A 21,935-nucleotide genomic window follows, 5' to 3' on the forward strand; every position below is an offset into this window, starting at 1 on the left:
AATTTCTCTATAATAGTATTAAAACTTTCATAATCTGGAAGAAAAGACAATTCAAAAATCTGTCCAGAAAGAAAAATTTCGTTTCTCTTTATAGTTAACTTTTGATTATTTTTGAATAATTATAATGAGTGAAAATAATTGCCTGATAACCTACCACAGTGATCCAAAGTCACCAACATTTGTTCTTGTGTCTTGTACTTACATTTTTGTGTATTATTCACAATCATTCAAATTACTAAACAAAATCACATTGTTCAAACCTTAACTCTACAAATGTTTTAGAGGAGAAAAGTATAGAGAATTTCATAATTTTGTAAGTCAGTGTTTTCCAAAATAATGCTATTTTTGGAGCGATTTGAGGATATTTAAGAAGTAAAATTGACAGGACTTAACCCATTTTTAATTCTTTCACCTAAACAATCAGTGTTCATATTTGATTCATAGTCGTACAAGTTTTTTCCTTTCTGTGTGTGTATGGCAAATATGTAAAATGGTATAATGATTTATAAACTGTTTTGTAACTCACTTTGTGTATTAGTATAGACATACATTTTATACATGGTATTGATCTTCATGGCAATTAAGGTGTCTAAAGAATGCCTGTAGAAAATATGTAAGTTTTATATGTATATAATTTAAAATTAAGAGAAGTAAGTTACTGTGTCAGATTTACATTTGACTTTATAAAACAGAAAACTCAAATAACAGTGGCTTAAAACAAAATGGAGGTAACCTCGAGTTCTCCAGCTATAGTTACTGTACTTTTACAGAGCAGGAGTTTAAATTATAGAGATCATCTGATTTAATACTTATAACAAAGTACAGGCCTAGTTCAAATTATGTATGAATAATATGTATTTTTATAATTAGTAAAAGGTCATATTTTCCATGTTTTATACAGGGAATAATTGAATTCACATTGTTCACTATTATCTTGACTAATTCTTAATTTTAAGTTTATATCTTGAAAATAAGCAGATTCCTTTCAACATGAGAAGTATAGCATAATTAGTTTCCCATACAGGAAAGAAAACAATTTACTTTTTAGAATCATGTTTATATTATCATTATCAATTATGTTACCATTTGATTTTTAAAAATTGAGGCAAAATGTTATTTGTTTTTTAAACACACCTTCTACTTTCACTTAAGTCATTCGTAGCTGATAGGAAATAATTTCAAAGGAAATAAGGTTTCAATTTCAATACCTTTTAAAATTAAAAGATAAAACAACATTCAGTATACATTACCAATATATATTTTCGTGACTGACTTTATAATCAAATTAGACCAGTCAGATTCACTTTCCTAAAAAGAAATTTGGATACAGAAAAGTTCATCTTTAACTTCTTGAATGGAAGCTTTGCAAACTAGGGAGCTATGGGGTGGCCATATTCCGCCCAGGTGCTCAGAAAAGCACAATAGAACCATCTGCATTCATTCTTTAATTCAATAAACATTTATGGATTGTCTCTATGTGCTAGCTATTCTGCAAGGTGCTGGGTCTGCAATGGTGAACCTAACAAATATGGTCCCTGTCCTATGGAGCCCACGGATATTAAAAAAAGAGATTGCTATTAGTTAACTTTTGAGTACACATTTTGATAAATACAACGAAGAAAAAGAACAGAGGGCTTTGAAAGAGAATAAGGGGTGGTTTGTGACTTAGTGAAGGCCTCTGTGAGGAAGTGACATTTAAGCTGAGGTGAAGAGCAGGATGTCAGAGCACCCTAATAGAGGAAACATTCCCTTAAGATATCTACACATACTAGGTGTTCAATAAATATATATTCATCTGACAAATTATTATCCTTTATAAAATAACTAGACATAGAAGTCATATTACTTGGTTATCATAAATGTTTGGCCATAAAACTTTTATGTGAAACTGTTTTTCAGGCCACACAGGCTCGGGGCTATACTACAACAGATGCGAAAAAGTATGTATCTGGCTTTTACCCTTGAGGTGCCTGATTGGACTCAGATTACAGTAATTTCTTCCCAAGCATATCTGGAGGTCCCCAGAGTGGGTCTCATGTGTGCTCTGTACTTATTAAACTATTATATGGTGTGCATCATTTATTTTTCCCCAAGTGTTTGTAGCTGTGAGGATGTTATTATTTTTATTCTCATTTCTTGCCTCTGATGCTTGATTAAGGCATTCCAGCTGCTGTTATTTTTTACTCTAGTGTTTCCCCGAAAATAAGACCTAACTGGAAAATAAGCCCTAGCATGATTTTTCAGGAGGACATCCCCTGAACATAAGCCCTAATGCGTCTTTTGGAGCAAAACTTAATATAAGACCCGGTCTTATTTTCGGGGAAACATGGTAATGCCTGCCCCTGATGTTGCTGGAGCCCAGTGTTGAGGGCAATGATGTCTGAAATTATGTATACAAATGCTGTTTATATGGCTTCTGTTCTCAATGTTTATATGGACAGAAAATCCACAGAGCAGTTCTTAACCTAGGCTCCATGGATGGACTTTAGACACTATATATATATATATATTTAATGAAAAAGTGACAATCTGCTAGTTCTTGAAAGTGGAAAGGGAGATTTTTCTCACGTTTTCACTTTCACCTGATTAGAGAAAATATTTTAAGAAATGTACTTAATTTTTTTTTTAACTTTTTAACTTTGTTATATTTTCTCTGCTGCAATTATTTCCTCTCCGATGAACTTGACTTTGTTGCATTCTTTTCTTTTGATCCCTATTTTTCGTCTTCCACTTTTCTGCTCACGTTAATTGAGACATCATTTGTCAAACATTTCATGTTCTTCCAGCAATGTGGTTATATACATTTTGAACCTTTTCATTGAGTGGTCAAATTCCTGCAATTGCATGTGTGGGTTTTCCCTGATTCTCAGTGCAAATGATCTGTACCATTCTTTAACTATAAACACGTTCAAATATGCTTTCTTAAAAGCATTCTTAGAAGCATTTCACACCTTTTCTTTCCCTTAGCCCTCACGATTTGTCACTGAAACAATGAAGAACTGTTGGTTTATACTTCCAGTGGGATGGGTTTGAAAAAATACCTTGGAAAGATTATGACTTCCCTCTGGAAGCTTGAAAGGAGCTAGTTACAAGTGAGTGAATCTTCTATTTTCTTTATGGAAAATTGAAAAGATGCTTCAAGCTGTGCTTGTGTTAGATTTGGCATCACACTTAGTGTATTGCAAAGACACTGCAGAAAGAATCCTGCTGTGAAATTAGATGAAAAACAGTGGTAAACTGAATTTCATTTAAGTGTTTTTACAATTTAAATGTTTCTGCCTGTGTATTTAAAAAAACATAGTTCTGAGTTCTTCCAGAAACGTGATAGAAGACCAAAGAAGACTGCAATATAGCCATGCAGATGTGGAGACTCTTCTGAGATGGTTGAGACTTCCTGGGCGCAGCAAAATTACATTTTCCACTAGATCTTGCTATTCTACACAAAACTGGTAAACACGAAGACTTTTTATTTAAATTGCAGCATGTTCAGAATTTGGGGTCAGTTTTTTCAGACCTCAGTTCTGATGTAAAAAAAAAAAAAAAAAAGTAATGCTCATTTTCTCTGCTTAACCCCTCATTCGCCCCCTCGGTTGTGAGAAAGACACCAGACAGTTAAATTCTCATTTTAGACTCATTCAACTCCGAAATCTGTCTAAATGATGGCCACACCCTTCTGTGAACATCCTCCAGTAATCCCATTGTCTTTGCTCTTTGCTTGTTCTTCCTCCACAGCCCCTAAAGTGTTCACAAGCTACTCTCCACGCGGAATGCTCGAGAGCAGCAATCTTGATACATATCATAGGTCTGATTTTCCTGCAATCCTTGGTTGGCCTGACACAGGCCTAGGAGAAGCCAGGCTGGAAGGCGAGCCTGGAGCCCGCGGCGCGGACCCTACCGTCGCCATGGCAACGGTGTCACGCACGCGCCGGAGCTAGACCGGCGGGGAAACGCGATCACGGAAGTCCCCGCCTCTGACTTGAGGGCTGCAACAGCTGTAGCTCCAACCGTTGTCATGACAACGGCGCGGCGCGCTGGACGCGGCCTGAGGGGTGGGGAAGGGGGCGGGGAATGCGGGCGCGGAAATCCCCGCCCCCAGGCTCCTAGGCGGCGGCGGCGACGGCGGCGGCAGGCGAGGATTTGAAACCGTTTGGCGGCGGCGGCGGCAGCGGCGGCGCAAGGTTCTTGTTTTTCGGAATTTACTTCTCCGCCCCTATCCCCGGGTTCTCGGGTGGAATTTTGTGTGGGGTGGAGGTCGCCCCGCCCGTGCCGGCTCATTCCGGGAGGGGCGTCGCCCCGCAGGCCCCGGGCCAGTTCTCAAGGCCTGAGGGGCGCGCGCCGCGCTTGGGGGTCTCGGGGCAGACCGCTGTGAGTTCACTTGCGGAGTGGAATCCAGCTCTGGCTCGGATCGGGCAAGTTCTGAGTCAAGTGTGGTAAACGGTCCACTTGAGGAGGTCCAGGCGTCGGACCGGAGGCTTTGCCGCCTGTGAGAGGAAATCTGAGGAAATCTGTGTGCCGGACAATGTGGGGAAGCGGCCTCGGCCTGGCGGGCCTCGCAGGCCGCCGCCCCGCGCCGGCTGCGACCTCTCCCCGCTCTGGCCGGGACGTGCCTTCTGGACGCCGCACGCCCGAGTTGTCAGTTTCCTCCGCAAACAGGATCAGCCCCTCGGGATTTAGGGCAGAAGCGGGGTGCCGGTTCCTTTGTGGGAACAGACCTCATCACCGTCCGCTGGGGGAGCCCCCGTCCTCGCATCGCGGGGTGCTGGGAGCCACGGGGTGTCTGAGTTTGTCTTTTAACGTGTTCAAGAGAGCGACTTAATACGAAGCGCTCTTCCTCTGATCATCGTGCGGCCACTTTTATTACTTGTCCTTCATATTTAAAGATGAGTGAAAATAACACAGAAAAAGCAAATGGAATGACACGTGCCTGTTCATAGTGGTGCGGCGGAGTGGGGCGGACGGTAACCTGTGCACAGTGTTCTGGCCCGGCTGTCACTCTCCGTGGGGCCACAGGTCAGTTACTTACCCCCCCCCCCCCCGCCGCCCCGCCAAGCCTCAGTTTCCTCCTCTGTGAAATGGCCACGAAACAGGGTCTGTCTCCTGCAGCGATGACGGGGATCCGTTTGTAAAGCACACAGCGTGCCCCGGGCACCGTCAGGGACTAGGCTCGGTCAGCGCCCTGGGAACTGTCCGCACGTGCCGATGTGTAAGCCAGGTAAACGTGCACCTGGAGAACCTTGTGAGGTACCGAAGTACATATTCCAAGTTTTCTTTGACGAACCACCATGTATTTACAATATGGTTTCATTGCACAAAATTGGTTTCCCACGGCTTTCAGGCATATGTTTACTGTTTTGCAGGGGCGTTATCTATGTGAGGAGTATTTTTTTTTTTTAATAGGACTTTATTGGGGAACAGTGTGTACTTCCAGGATTTTCTCCAAGTCAAGTTGTCCTTTCAATCTTAGTTGTGGAGGGTGCTGTTCAGCTTCAAGTTGTTGTCTTCGTTGTGGAGGGCACAGCCCACCATCTCTTGGTGGGAGTCGAACCTGCACCTTGTGGTTCAGACCCCAGGGTCTAACCAACTGAGCCACCTGTCCGCCCTGTAAGGTGTTTTCTTTGTTCAGCAGTGTGGCTGCCTTTTCCCCAAGGTTTTTCAGTATTTGTGACTTGCTTATGCTGTGTCAAGTCCTATGGCAGCTGAGCACCATAAGTAGGTCTTAGCCCATTTTGTGGATGTCTGCATAGAAACACGTTTAAAAAAGGACAGTGCCAGTGAGTTAAATATAAGACATGATCCAAATGTAGATTTTAGCTTTATATAAGCAAGAGTCACCCCATTTACTTTTTTGTTTTTGCTTTTGAAGTTAATTTATGTGACTAGTAGGCACACTGTAAGTACTTTCAGCCTAAGTCAAATATATACCTTTACTTATTTTTCAATTTAATAATTTAAATCTGCAATTCTAATAAATAGTAATAAAACTTTGATTAGCTGGAACTAAGTAGATATAATTTATTTATAAGATGTAATTTGTGTAGCAAGAATTCCTTGAAGGTTTGAAATGGTAACTTATTCATAATTGTTTTTTGGCTTTTTGCATTTCATTATTTTGTGGAAGAATAAACAAGGGATAAGGAGAAGCAGATTTTTAGCCTTTACCAAATATCACATTGATTATTGTGTGTTTTTTTAAAATGTATACTCCAGTATTGCATGTTTCTATAGCAATTCAGATTGCCTTTCTACTTTTCAAAATACTTTGTTATTAGTTGGAGATATTGCTGATTTATAGGCAAATGGACAAGTGATCAGATATAATGTATCTGAGAGCTAGGGATTTCAGAAATTAATCTGAGCTTTGTGCTTAATGTCATGACTTTGGGTGAGTCTTTTAACTGAATTTTAGCTTCCTTTAGCATTAAACACTATCATCTCCTACCTGTGTCAAAGGAATTATTGAGTCATTATTAGTGATTAGTAGGAATCTTTTTTGCTTTAGCCCTAGCTATGGGTGCTCTCAGGTAAATGTTTGAGTTCATGGGCAGGGTACTGTACACTTCTGTGTCAGAGCTGTGCTTAAAATTCTGTGTTTATGAGTTTCCATTTGTTTGCTCACCCATTTGAATAGTTGCTTTTCAGCTTTATGATCTAGCATGCAGAGTGGTATCATAGTCTTCTGTTATCAAATACACGCTGATGAAGTTATGGAGGAATGCAATTAGTTATTGCAGGAATGCCAAACAAAATCAAACAAACAAAGCCAAGCCAACTAACCAATCAGAAAAAGCATTTAAGTAAAATTTATCTTAACCAGGTCTTGAATTTGCAGATGTGTTTCTTCTGTAACGCAGAAGGGTGATCAGTTTAGGTACATAGATCAAAGGGGATATAATATTTCTTTTCTAGAAGACCTATTTGGTGTTCAGAACAGGATTTTAAACAACAAACAGACAAATGACTAGTCATGTAAAAGTGGGACATTAATCCCGTCATTAGCATTTATTTACATATCAGTTCTTGAGCTTCTCATATATACCACGCATGTGTTGGGTACCTAATAAGATGTGTAAGTCATGGTTCCCTCCTTCCAGGAGCACTCGTAGACGGTAGAAGACATGTGAATAATCACAGATGTGTAAAAAAAAATAGTGTGAAAAATGGTGCTACACAGATGTGAGCAGTGTACACTGAAAATGGAGCAACAATGAGTCTAGGAGAAGCGGGGCGAGCTTTACTCAGAAGGGACGTTTGAGCTGCATTTGCCTGACTCCAGACAGAGGCAATAGCCTGTGAAAAGGCTGTGGAATCATATGAGGACTTGGAGTGTTTGAAGAATGACGAGGAGTCATTGGTGGTGAAGTGGTCATAGTTGGGTTGGTGTAGTTTGGCAGAGTGTGTGCCTAGGGAGGGGTGAGAGATGGGCTCAAAAGGCAACGGCACTTGTGGGCCTTGCTTTGGGTTCAGATAGCATCCTGTTGCAGCAGGCAGTCAGGAGAGGGTTTTAAGTAGGGAGTGATAGGCTTAGCTTTGTACTCAAGGCACTTACTCCAGTGCCAGTGAGGACTAAAGAAGGCTGTTACCGTAGTGTATGGAAGTAGTCTGAGGGGCTTTCTCTGAGACAGTGGCAGCGAGAATAGAGATACAGGCTTGAGATATTTCGGAGTATTTGTTGATATATTGGTTTATGGGGGTTTAGAAAATGGGAACAGTGGAGGGGAAGGGGTCAGTGGGATGGAAAGTTTGACATAGTGAGGACGTAGTTGATAGATGATGGAGATACTGGCATTAGGAGGAGAGTTCATGCTTCTGATACTGAAACAAGGGAGGTAAGGGTGTGTTCTCTAAGAGCAAAGTTGAGAAGCGGAGGGAAGAGCATTTTGGAACGTTGCTGTCTGACTATTGGTTTTTCCATGAAGCAGGAGAGGAGATTGTTAAAATGGAGAGTGAAGGGAGGCAGGAGCACTTTCAGGGGCGTTCAGATGTCCAGGAAAAGTTTAAAGGCTGCTTTGCGGAGTAGGAAATAGTAAGATTCCTGAGGATTCAGGTAAGTTTGGAAGCCATCTGACTACAAGGCACTGCCATTTTTCTCCAGCAAACGCTTAACTGGGGAATGATGGAGGGTGTCAAGGGATCGCAGTGTTGCGAGTGTAAAGTGAAGGTTGAGTGGAGAAAGAAGGAGAGAGTGTAAGAGGGTAAGAGGCTGTGATCAGACAGAAGGGGTTTGGGGGGTGGCGGTGACGAGCACAGAGAGTGAGAGGCATTTATTGTCAGACAGTGGGAGCCTCAGAAGGGGAGCCTTTGAGGTTGAAGAGCAGTGATTGGAAAGCCATATGGATCTCAGCAACCATTTTCCTTCCTGGGCAAGGTTCTGGGGAGAGACTGAACGACTCCAGAGAGCACATGCGGTACCTGGGAGAGGCCTAGAAACCTTGGTTCACTTCTAGACTGTGAGGGCAGTCCGGTCAGCCAGGGAAGGTTAGGGTTTACAGAGACAGCAGACAACCTTCTGTGCAAAGGCCGTTGACAATGAAATGGAAGATACGCTGGTAAATATTAAAAGCTCCTTTAGCAGAGGAAGGGCAGTCTAGGGAGCAAGATGGCCTATGAGGCAGAACAGAGCTTTTTTCCAAATATGCAATTTGTATATTGAATAAATGACAAATTGAGGGCCTTACACAATGGGGAGGTTTTCCACGTCGCTACCAAGACACGTATTTCATAACTTAAAGGAACTGTTGAGTGTGGGTATATTTGTAACGGAAGGAATTTTGTCAAAACCTATGTTTCTGATGTTTGGGATTCACCCCCTTTATATTGTGTTTTTCTTGTTAGTTAGGGAGAAATACAAGGACCAATATTTTAAGTTTTTTGTGGGAAATTAAAAAGTTTAACTTTGCATGGAGTTAAAATCACTATCTTGCTACAGTTCTGGGAGTTTTTACACATGCATAGAATAGGGTCTTATAACCTCCTCCACAGACAATATGCAGAACAGTTCTAACACCCCAAATAATTTCCTTGTGCACCTCCTAGTATTCACATCTACCCCCACTGCTAACCGCTGTGAGCCAGTAATCTGTTTCCTATGCTCATATTTTTCTGTCTTTTCTAGAATGTCATACAGATGGATTCATACAGTATGTAGCCTTTTGAGAATGACTTCTTTTTTACCAAGCATAATAAGTTTGAAGTTTGTTCATGTTGTTATGTGTGTTGGTGGTTCATTCTTTTCTGTTGCTGAGTACTGTTTCATTGTGTGTTTATACTACAGTTTGTTTATCCATTCTCGGGTGAGGGACATTTGGGTTGTTTCCAGCATTTAGTAATTACAGAAGAAAAAAGCTGCTATAAATATTACATTCAGATCTTTGTGTAAATGTAGATTTTGTTTCACTTGGATGAATACCCAAGAGTGGGATTTCTGGGTTACGTGGTAAGAGTATGTTTAACTGTGTAAGAAACTGCTAACCTATTTTCCAGAGTGGTTGCACCATTTTACATTCCTGCCTGCAGTGCATGGGAGTTGCTGTTGTTCTGTGTTCTCACCTGCACTTGATATTGTTTGCATTTTTTATTTTAGATATCCTTCTAAGTGTGTAGTGATATCTCCTTGTGGTTTTAATTTGCATTTCCCCAATGACTAATAATGTTGAGCATCTTCTCATGTGCTTATCTGTCACCTGTAAATCTTTGGTAAAGGCATTAATTTTTTTGCTGATTATTTTTATTGGGTTGTTTTCTTACAGTTTTGAGAGTTCTCTCTATGTTTTTGATATAAGTCTTTTGTGAAATATATGATGCACATATATTTTCTTAGAGTCTGTAGCTTTTATTTTCAGTCCCTTAACAGAGTCCTTTGCTAAGCAAAAGTTTTTTATTTTGGTAAAGTGTAATGTATCAATTTTTTCTTATATGGGTAGTACTTTTTGTATTGTATCTAATAAATCTTTGTCTTTTCCAAGGTCGTCAAAATTGTTTTCTGTTTTCTTCTAAGAGTTTTATAGTTTTACATTTTACACTTAGTTCTGTGATTTATTTTGAGTTAATTTTTGTATACAGTATGAAGTTTAGGTGGAGGTTTGTTTAATTTTTTTTTTTTCATCTGGATGTCCAGTTATTACAGTATACTTTGCTGTAAAAACTGTCATTTTCCATGAATTGCACCTTTGTCGAAAATCAGTTGTCCATATTTGTGTTGGCCAATTTCTGGACTCTCTAGTCTTTCCATTGGTCTATGTGTTTTATCCTTTCACCAATACTGCATTATCTTGACTACTAGAGCTTTTTGGTGATCTTAAAATTGGGTAATGAGTCTTCTAACTTTGTTCTTCTTTTTCAGAATTGTTTTTGCTATTCTAGTTCCTTTAACTTTCTAAAATATAAATTTTCTGTATTTGTATATAAATATATACATTTATAAATATATAAATATACATTTTGTATATATAAAATATACAAAAACTTTGTATACAAATATATACACGAAGAGTACTGGTGGGGTTTTGATTGGAATTGCATGAAATCTATAGATCAATTTGGGGACAATTGATATTTAATGCTAATGAGTTTTCTATGATTTCTTTCATTAGAGTTTTTTAGTTTTCAGCATACAGATCCTTAATATTTTAATTTTAAATCTTTTACAGACTGCATTATGGAAATGGGAAGTGAAGAAGAAAAATGGGAGAAACTGGATGCGGAATTTGATCACTTTGTGGTAGATATGAAGCCCTTTGTTTTAAAATTACCCCATAGGTCAGGTAAGATTATGTTTGAAAATAGATTCTTAAGATTAATTTTTTTCTTTATATTATTTCATCAAACGAATGAACTATCAAAATGGAAATAAAGCTGAATTCCTTTAATACCAATTTTTCATCTTAACCTGATGTAGGCTTGTTCACTTTGAGCTTTTCGAGGGTAAATAGAAATTTAGTGATAATGTCCTACTAAACTGTGGAAGGATCTTATTGTGATACCACTTCTCATACGTCATGAGCTTAAAGCACATCGCTCTCTAACGTTAGCTACGATTCTTTCTGCCCGCATCTTTTCCCCACTACCATGGAAATATTTCCTCTTTCAGGAGCCTACTGTCCACCTGCTCTGATCCTTTTGTTTATCAAAGTGGAACAGAATCTATTGGTCTTGTATGCTTATTGGTTGGCTGAATAAAATCAAGTGAGGATGAATTTTTGTTGCTATCTTGTCTCCAATTCCTGGCCTATTACCTCTGATTATGGAAAAAGAGTCTTTGTCTCAAGTCAAATAATTTTCAAATAAGTTAAGGCATAGGGAGCAATTGGAACGAGTTTAGTGCCACCAAAGATTCTCTGAGTCATACTAGACATAAGACTGGCTGTAAAGGTAAATCTGATTTGGTAGCTTTTGAGTGAAACGTTTGGAGTGGAGCCAACACACTGACTTTTACCCTGTCCAAGTTTCCTATTTCCTTGAGGTGTCTGAGTGAACTCTCTATTCAAAATGAGGAACCAACTCAATATCAGATATTTATTCCAGTGAGCTGCGTTGGGAGAAGGGAGTGTAGTGTATGTCCCAGGCCTGCTACCTTTCCCAGCCCAGAGTGGCTTGGCACGGTCTTCCCACCACTCCTCTTCCTGTGATGTCCTCTTGCCTCATCAGACTGTAACGTTTCTTCCTCTGCTATTCTTCAAAATGATTATTTCAGATCCTGTAGCTCATTCATGATTTTTTGATTTAGTATTTAATGATATTTCTATATTGTATCAGTCATGTTTTGATATTAACTTCCTTTTTTTCTTTTTGTTTTAGATCTGCTGATTAGGAAAAATATTTATTAAAATCTCACATTATAAATGCATTTCGAATCAAACTATCCTCATATTTCATCTTCTTTTAAAATGGATTTTAGGCACATAGAATTTGATTAGTTATAAGCTTTGTTTCATGACTCATTGTCCTTGTACATCCCTGACCCCCTTTTATTAATTTTCAGTGACTGCTTGGGAGCTCACACCCCAATCAAGAACCTGAGCATTCATAACAACTTATTATACATCTTCTTATAGCTAGATACTACTTTTGAGAATAGTTTTTTTCCCCCCATCATTTTAAGTAGAGCAATGAATTCTTTTTATTACACAAGTTGTACTGAATTCTGGCCATTCCAAAATTATATAGATTTCAGTTTGCTGCCCAGCATATAGAAAGTACGTAGTTTGAAAACTGTTTGCTTAGGTTTATTAGTTTCATGTTTGTATTTTCTTTTTGCTCAAAGTATACCCAATGTTTCATGATGTTTGCTCTTTGATTATGTCATTTTCAAAGTTAAAATACAAACATTTTTTCGAGGCTAGTTCACATACCTATAGTGATAAATCTGGGGTGAGCAAAGTGGTAAATTGGCCCCAGCGATTTTTGTAGGTAAAACAATAAATGAATATGACCATTAGGAACTAAGAGATTAAAGCAGGCTTATGATTTGTGTTAGATATATAATCCTCAAATTGAGTTAGACTGATAAAAGATTAGTGTCAAAATAGTTTTCATGAGGCCAAAAACAATTCTGTGTCATGGCAAGATAAGATAGTCAATAAGTTATTATATGTGGATTAAACTGTGCTGTATTTTTTAGGTTGTTTTTAAAGGGATAATTATTTTATGAAATTACATATAAATTTTTCCTCAATCATTTTTAGAGAGATTAAAAGAAAACCCTAAATAAATCAACTACAAATCCCTGAAAATTATCAGCTTTAATAAATAAAACATTTGAGATTTAATTTTAGATTAAGTTTAAAATGCTTAACTAAGACTGCATTTTATCCCTCTTAGTTGGAATAATGAGAATTACAGAAAGATGTTTTCAACACGACTGAAATTATTTTAGAGATGTTTTTATAGCAAGCTTTATCTCAGAAATTTGACATTTATCCAGAGATTTTATTTCTAAGAAAATACTTCTTTGCATTTATCTTGCCTGATCACTAATTAACTGATAAACTCTAGACAGAAGTTGGCAAGCTGTACCCTCTGGGCCAAATCCAGCTTGCACCTTTTTGGTAGTTTTATGAGAAAACAGCCATGCCCATTTGTTTACATTTGGTGTGTGGTGACTTGGTGTAACGGTGGCAGAGTTGAGTTGTTGTGCCAGAGATCATATGACCTGCAGAGCCTAAAATGTTTACTGTGTGGCCCTTTTTGTCTAGATCCCTACTCTAGACAAAAGCAGATTTTCATAGGTCTTTAATGTTTACTTGCTGAGAAATCAAGTCTCTAACAGTTCTTATATGTTTTTAGAACGGCAGAGGTGTGCACTTTGGATTAAAAAACTGTGTGAGCCTTCAGGAACAGGTGCAGGATTAATGGGCAGGAAGAATCGGAACCTGTATGCAAAACTGTTACTGCACATGCTTAAGCGAGGAGTGATTGAAGGCCCCTTTATACACCGACCCGAACCAGGGACACTAAGAACTCTACCATCCTACATGGTAGGTGTTATTGACCAAAGGATGGGTTAGTTCAGTTTCTTTAAAAGTGTCAATTCATCATCCCTTTTAGGAATGGTCATATTAGTAAGTTACAAGTTCTAGACAATATATTTGTTTAATGTGGTTTTTTTTCTCTCTGATTCAAATTTTTCTACCTTGAATGGAAATCAGAATAAGATATTGACCTGTGTGATTTAGTCATCACACAGTATTCTACGATATTTCTAAACAACTTAAAGTGAATTTTTAAAGATTGAGTCTTAATTATTCACTAATTTTCACTGTTTATAATAATAATATTTTATATATGTCAATAAATTCATAAAAGAGTTATTAAACCCTTTCATATTTAAACATTTATGAGAGGTTGGTTTGAGTGTCTTCTAACGTTCCTTTCTACTGTAATAAAATGACAACAGTAAGTGGAAGTTTAGGAGTGATTGCCCATACTTCATTTAATTCCGTTTTCAAAATCAGGTTTGTTACAAAAGCAGTTATAATTATGCTTGGTTGATGAATTGTCACTGCCTTGGTCCTTGTCACCATGAAATATGTCTTGGTTTATGTGGTGTTTGAGTACTTGAGAAATCTGACTGGAATCCTAGGTATTGATACTTGCTATCAGAATGTCTGTGTATTTTTCAAAAATGAACTGCAAAAAATCTTCTTATGTATTTTAAGATTTTTCTGTATTTTAGCCGTTAACTTAAACTAAAATTCATTCAGGAGACATGCTGCACAACTAGACTATAACTTCTATTACCCATGTCAGAATGCCACAAGTTTTAATACTGTTACCAACTGTATGTTAAAGAAGAGCCATACATTTTGCTTAAAATTGATAGTAGTTACTTGACTTGATACTTGATTAAACATTGGAGTGACTTTGTCATTTAAAAAGGAATTGCTTTACATGTCTGATCTGGGATAGACGGCCATGTGTCACCCCGTGCTGGAGAACAATCCCTTGAAGATTTGTGTGTAGGATTTGGGAGAATTGTTGCAGGAGTATCCAATTAATGCAGAATTTTCTTCAGAAATGTGTCGTGAAGCCTGACTCCCTTGCAGAGAAATAAAAGGGCCAATGTCAGTCTTTTTAATGACTAAAGATGGAACATTTTCTGAAACACATTTAGATGTTAAGATATGAGTATATTGTATTATGTTTTCCCATTCACACTCAATTTTATAGAATCACAGGAAAGGGCTTTGTTTTACAAATAATAATAATGAGAAGGCCTAAAGACCTGCCTTGGATTTTTCAGCCAGTTTGTGGTGTGGCCTGAACTAAAGCCTAGGTCTGTTGTTTCCACCTTATCAGAGGATTCCTAATTTTTATTTCAGATTTTCATTGATTGTGGTTTCTCTGTCCACTGATTGTTTTTTTTTATTATGACGGAGTGGTTAATCTTAAAATACAGAGTAGTTAATGATCACAGAAAGGAATAAGAGAGCACATGATTTAAAAAGAACTTTCCATTTATCTTTTCATAAAGCTAATGTTCCTTTTTAATACAAATAATTACCAGATTTATCTTTTATGTAACTTTGTTTATCAGATTTCTTATACAGCAGAGCACAACTAAAATGTAATATGTTGTTCCTTTTATGTGTTTTAATATTTCATAATTCATTGTACATTTAATACACTTTAAAAAATATTTCTACGTAATTGAATTTAAGTTGAATATTTGAAAGGTTGTTACTAAACTTGACACTTGATAGAGAGCTTAACTAATTATTTCATTATAGTACATTTTGAAAGAATAATTTTTCTAATTTTTAAAAATCAGTCCATCTATTTTGACGAACCAAATCCAGCACGAGCAAAAGTTTCAAGCCCAGAAGGATTACCAGACTGGGTAATGGGTGAGCTCGGGACAAGTGAACACAAATTAAATGAATCATGGAAACTTTCTTCTGGAGACAATGACTCTTTGGTCCAGTCACCAACTGATGCGCACAGGTATGCTATCAAAATAGGATTTCAAATGTGTTTCATCGGAGCTTGTCTTTGAAACTGATTTATACATTTCATTTTCCCTTGTTGTTTTTTATTTATGATAAGTAGATGGTTTACTTTATATTTGTTGTTAAAGTTTAGGGCTGTGAAACGATGTTAGGTGGCTAAAACGAGTTTTAGTTTTTCATTTACTGTATATAATATATAACATATATTATATATATATAACATATAATATATATATGTAAAAACAGATATCCAAAAAGTGGCTAAAAATGTAACATAATTATACATATACGTATATACTATTGCTTGGAAAGTGGAGCCTAAGAATCTAAAGAACACAGTTCTCTGTTTTTCTTTATGACAAACATGAATTAAGAACATTATCAATGGCTTAACAAAATATAATATCCTTTATCCATCTTGAAACTTATGCTTGAATATCTGTCTTTTATCCCTCATTGAACAATATTTGTTTTGATTTAATAAAGTAAACATTAACCTCATTAAGCTGTGTTTTCTTAGTAGAGTACTACGCTTAAGTAGTATTTTTAGTGTAAATAAAAATAAACTTCTGAGTTTTTGAAATACACAAAAAGATGATTATTGTTGTAGTATAGCTTTTGGTCTTTAGTAGGGATAGATTTGAATTGGATGTTTGTCAAATTTTGAGTTTTACCTTTGGCATTGTTACCTGAAATGTTAAAATGTTGGGCAGCGTCATTTGACATGTATTATGTTTCGGATTTCACGCCTCACCATTCTCTGGGTAATTTTCATATTTCGAATTTGATTTGGTTACCAGTATACTCTTTCTTTTCTACTATATGTTTTTGGTTTATTCCTTAACCCGATATAGAAATGTTATTAGTAATTTGAAATGTCTTCATAGTTGATGTAGTTTGGTTATATGTTTTTCAGACTTCAGGTATTATGGTGGAAAAGAACAGATGAACACAAAGCAAGAGATCCAGTCCATATGAAATTGTTTTTATTAGAAAGGGGAAACAAATTAAAATGGAGAGGCAAAACGGGAAGAGGTGATATAATTCAAGACATTCAGAATAGTAAAAAGAAATGAATTGATGAGTCAGTAGGAGGTGGTGTAAAATAACTTATTTTCTCTTTCATAGGTGATTTAAAAGTAGAAGAGACATAATTGTGGAATTTTTGTTAGCTTTATAAGCAGATAAATGGAAGTGTAAAGAGATTGTGGTCTGCATGCAAAGAAAAATACAGTCCTTGGTTTAACTGCAAAATCTATCAGGTGTTTTGCCAAAACATTTGTTGGGTGTCCAGCTAAATGCTGGGCTCCTTTCTGAGGGTGATGAATCTGGAGTTTACAGTGCAAAGGTGAACTAAAGTAGTTTCCTGTGTCTTGGAACTTAGACCAGAGGTTGAAAATTGCTGATCTTCCTGGACTGGATGGATCATGTGTATAGATTTTTGTTTAGCTTACATAATGTCTTTAAAGATTTTTGAATGAGTTGTCAAAATTAACAACTAGAGAATTTCATATGAAAACTTAATTTCTGGCTTATTTTCAAAAGTGGAGACCTAGCAATCTTTCCAGAAGACAGCCATAGGTTGGAGCTAAGTTAGTTACCCGCTTAATGCGCCATGCCTTCCCTATTCCCTGCTCATCCTGACAGTGAGTTTGTGGTCAATTGCATCTATTATTGAGTGTTTTTTGTTGTTGTTTTTTTAAATAGGGTTAAGAGGAGATGAAGTATTTGTTCTTCCATTTTTATATTCTGTCAAAAGTAGAAAGAAGAAAGAAATGAAGGGGGATCCTATGGTTCAGGAGAGGAGAGGAGAGACTATATCTTTGTAGACGTGAGGAATATCCCTGTATCTGGCAGCATAATCACTCATTTGTTACTTGGTTAAGTCTTGTAGACATTTGACGTGTAACCATTGTTTTAAGTGAATAGGGAAGAGAGATAAGACAAGTACGGATAATTTCCATAAAGCAGTTATGTGTAGTTGTGGAAGTATTCACAAAGATTGAGGTGTGTGTAAGAGTGGGATTCAGGATACGAAATAGGCGAGATCTTCAGGGAGTCCATGTGAATGGGCATTTTCTTCCTCATAACAGAGGATAAACTTTGAGAAAACACAGAATATTCTTCAAGTATTAGTGATTTTTCTGGAAAATGGAACCATAGTAAAATCTCCACAAGTTTAACCAGTAACTTATTTCTCTTTGTTGCTCAGCTATAATAAGATGATATTTTTAATGCAAATTACTTGAGTATGAGGCATTATTTATCAGTTATATAATAAGTAATTAACAGGAAAAGCAGGCAGTCCTTTGGTCCTCGTCATTCTTCAGATCTCTCAACTTCATACAAGCCTTTCCTGACAGCCCAGGTCTGTTTGGGTGACCCTGTTATTTATACCAACGTTACTCTTGGTTACACTGGTCACATGTGCAAAGGTTCTGTTTCTGTCCTCTTTGCTAGATTGTAAACTTCATGAACAGGAGCTGTTTCTCCTCTTTGCATTGTATTTCCAGTGCCTAGCACTGCGCAGGAAGCTTAGGAACTCCATAAGCATTTCTATTTGGTGAGTGCATGCGTGATTGAAGGCCTGGGTTGTGTTAGGTACTGCCACACATTTAATTTAACCACATGCAAAACCATTTGCGATAGGTATATTGTGGCAGAGGGAGTGGCCCACAAGGATTGCTTGAAAACTTTTAGAAAAAGTGGAGGGAAGGATAAATTATAGAATAAGTTAGGAGAAGCATGGATATAGGATATAGAGATGCCCTTCACACACCGTGAGGAATATAAAGATGATGAAGGAGCTGGAAAAGACATAAATATCTTTCTGGTGAAGTGTAGGAATATCAGTAAGGCTTACGATTAGGGCTTACGATTACGAAACAGTACAGTGTACCTTTCCTTACAGGTTTCTCAATTTGATTTAAAATTTTAATCTGCATGTACATTAATCAACAGATATGTGAAATTTTATATACATGGAGGCATTTAGAAACTGAAACTAACATTTACTTTAGCTAAAGGCAATAACACTGATTTTAATGCCAAATACATGATTTGTGAGTTCAGAACAGAAGTGATGAAGTCTAATGATGGTCTGTCTTCCTATTTCCAACATTGCTCCTTTCCTCGGACTGGTCATACTGTGCTAATGAAAAAGTTAGTATCTGCTAGTGTTGACCTAATACAGTTCTGCAAGAAATTGTTTTAAAAAGTTTAAGAGGCTTATAATACTTGACACATGTATATTTTTATAGTGAATAATTTATTGTTACTTAGAACTGAAGTTTAATGCTGCCTCATAAATTTTACAACCACTTCAACTTGTCCTTTGAAAAACCCCTTTAATCTTAAAAGATTTTCCCCCTTAGTGTTTCTTTTTTGATCACTTTATAAAATCCTGCTTTACTTAGACCTTTTTGTATGTGAAGTATTTCTAATGGCATTTTAGATTATGCCGTTTGTGTCCTAGCCTTTTTATATTATTAAAGATGCAGAGTCCTTTTGAAGCCTCTGTGTGAGGACTCCCTATTCAGTAGAGATGGCACCTTTCCTTTGCCTTTATTCTTCCTGTGGGGAGGGTATGGTATGTAGCCTGGTTCTAAATACCTTAGAAGTATTATGAGGCTACATCCTGTTAGGGTTATTATCATGCTTTCCTTTTCCCACCAAATACACCTTCTACTCTAGTAAACTGAGCGTTTCACGTCAGCTTCAACGTGTAGCTGGTTCTGTTCTAGTTCTATTCTTTGCTTTCCTTTTTCGTATTTCTTGGTTTAAGTTTATGTTATTAGCATGTTTTCTTTTAGAAAAACCACTTTCCAAATTCATTGCTATTTCAGAGATCTATTGTTCCTTTTTTACGTGAAAGATCTGCTTATTTTCTAAACAATGAAATATTTGAGTTATATTTGAGATTGGAGCATCGTTTTACAAAATGTGAAATGTTTCTAATGAGATCATAGACTTAGCTCTCATCCTGTACAGTTTGGTTAATTTCATTTAGCTCTATAACCATTTAACTCTATAACCACATCTGTTTATATCACTTCTTGGTCATCTTTCAGAAGCATACCATTGAGATCTGGTAAAGACCTTAGTTGTCTCTGTGGGAGGTAGACTTTCAGTGGCCCCGTAATCCTCCTCTGGGTGTTCATCTTGTATAATCCCTTCCTCTGGAGTATGTAGGACCTGTGACTTGCTTCTGGCTGGTAGGATATGGCGGTGGTGCTGGGATATCACTTCCATGATTACATTACGGCGTACAAGACTGTCCTGCGAGCTGACTGGTTCTAGTGTCTTGCCGTTATTTCCTTGCTGGCTTCAAAGAAGTGAGCTGCCATGAATGCTAAGCCATAAGGAACTGAAGGCTGCTGACAACCATGTGAGCAGGGAAAGCGGATCCTTCCCTAGTTCACCCTCCAGATGAAAACCCAGCTCTGGTCAAACCATGACTGCACCTTGTGTGGCCCTAAGCAGAGGACCCAGCTCTGCTGTGCCTGTACTTCCGACCCGCAGAAACGCTGAGAAGATACATGTGTGTTGTTTAAAGCTGTTCAGTTTGTGGTAATTTTCTGTGTAGCAATACATGACTAATACAGTTTTTATTCTCGTTTTAGAAAAGTGTGCAATCTATGTGTAATACATGCTTGTCATAAAACCTCAGTGTAGAACTATGTAGAGTGAAAACTAAGTCCTCCTCTGCATGTTCTCCTTATTCCACTTTCCTCACGAGAGGGAATAGTCGTCAATAATTTGGTATGTATTGTTCTACAACAGACACCCCCCACACCTCCGCATATGTAATTAAAAATTTGTAAATTGGCTTATACTATATGTACTGTTCTGAGACTTGCTCTGTTGTCGCTTAACTGTGTCTTAAACCTGTGTCATGTAGTCTGTGTCATCTTTTTAATTGCAGGTAATAACCCATAGTGTGGATTTACTGTAATTCAACCTGTCTGTTGCTTTCAGTTCTTTATTGTTATAAAGAATCTTAGTTAACATTTTAGTACATATAGCATTATGCACCTGCATATGTTTTGGGTCATTATTGATTCCCAGAAAAGGAATTGCTGTTTCAGTAGCTAGACACATTGACGAATTTAGTACATGAACTATTGGGATTATTAGTAGGTTCAACATCTTGTGCAGTGGTAACAGAAGTCTATATGGGCTAGTATGGAGGGATCGCTAAGATACTGTATATAAAGTTCGGAAGAACATAAAAGTACAGTCAGCTTCCATTTGTGTGTGAGCGTGTGTATTTTAAAGAGGCCATGTGGATACACGATGTGGACATGTACATATTTCTGGGTTCCACATACAAACCTGTTTTACCTTTAGGGATTGGGACTAACCTGGTGTGGAAAGTTAAAAACTTTTTTATACATGTATCTATGTTATTTGTAATAATCACACACTTATTTTTTGATAGATACGGTCAATTTGCCCTTCAGAACACCATCCTGTTAAAATGTGTAGGCCTATACATCGTTAAAATTAGTGATTTATGTACATTAATAAATTTAACCATATGTAACACATATACATAAACATAAGAATGAAAATATCCCAATACTCTATTTGTGTATTCCACTGTGTTTCTAATTTACTAAAACAGAAACCAATCACTGCAAGTTGTACCATTTATGGAGCACCTACTATATGCTAGATGCTATTCTAGAAATCTTTTATAAGTTATCTGATAACATTGTTGCAATTCTGTGAGGTTGACATGATTGCTCTTTGTATTTATAGATGAGGTAACAGGTTCCGTAAGGTCAAGCAGCTGTCCTGGTGATGGGCCCAGGTCTTTATGGTTTCAGACCCCATGTTCTTTCCAGTGTACCACGTAGGCAAGAGTGCTTTATGTAGCAAATATGGAAATTTTCCTTTCATCCGTTTTCCCCTACTTGAGCTGCATCAGCAATCCAGGGTGACTCTGCCTTTGTTCTTGGTTATTTCTAGGTTGAACTGAAATGAGGCGTTTGCCTTTGTTCAGATTTCACTTCTGACACTGGGCAATCATGTGTCCTCAGGCAAGTCACGTAATTTCCCTAAACCCCAGTTTCATCTTTTGTAAAATGGAGATACAGTCTTGTGAGAGTGTTAGCTGTTGTTCCACCATCAGCAGTGGTATGGTGATTGTTATTTAATAGTGCACGCAGGGGTTTGCCTGGTAGAATGTTTGACCATTCTTTTGCTTCTCTAATTATATAATCCTCCCAAGGGGCATTATCTTAAAATCCATTGGCTGTTAATTATTTTGAGTTCTAGAAATCATTTTGTGTTGCTGAGAAAAATAAATTAATGTCTATGCAGAAAGTTCTGATTATAAGTCTGAATCCTGAACACTCTCAGAATAACGAGTGGTTATAGTATGATTTAAAAGAGGCTCTGAAGGAATCTTTATTTAGATAACTTAGCAAGTCCCTTTTTCCAGGACAGAAGGAAGACACTGTGGCTGGCCCTTTTTTTTGCGTTTTG

The 21,935-nt window shown here is 37.4% G+C and overlaps 1 protein-coding gene across 1 annotated transcript in view; it reads left to right on the plus strand.

The window, feature by feature from the left end:
- The first annotated feature begins 3,607 nt into the window (after nucleotides 1-3,607).
- The window catches only part of CEP112 (centrosomal protein 112), a 346,080-nt gene continuing 327,752 nt past the window's right edge, over nucleotides 3,608-21,935 (plus strand). Inside the window, exons 1-6 of the mRNA XM_074319364.1 lie at nucleotides 3,608-4,178; nucleotides 4,881-5,010; nucleotides 5,104-5,212; nucleotides 10,647-10,760; nucleotides 13,282-13,472; nucleotides 15,266-15,438. Of these exons, the coding sequence (XP_074175465.1) occupies nucleotides 5,200-5,212; nucleotides 10,647-10,760; nucleotides 13,282-13,472; nucleotides 15,266-15,438 (491 nt within the window). The 5' untranslated portion in view covers nucleotides 3,608-4,178; nucleotides 4,881-5,010; nucleotides 5,104-5,199. The remainder of the gene's footprint in view (nucleotides 4,179-4,880; nucleotides 5,011-5,103; nucleotides 5,213-10,646; nucleotides 10,761-13,281; nucleotides 13,473-15,265; nucleotides 15,439-21,935) is intronic.

Source organism: Rhinolophus sinicus, linkage group LG15 (assembly GCF_036562045.2).
Source record: "Rhinolophus sinicus isolate RSC01 linkage group LG15, ASM3656204v1, whole genome shotgun sequence".
NCBI classification, from domain to species: domain Eukaryota; kingdom Metazoa; phylum Chordata; class Mammalia; order Chiroptera; family Rhinolophidae; genus Rhinolophus; species Rhinolophus sinicus.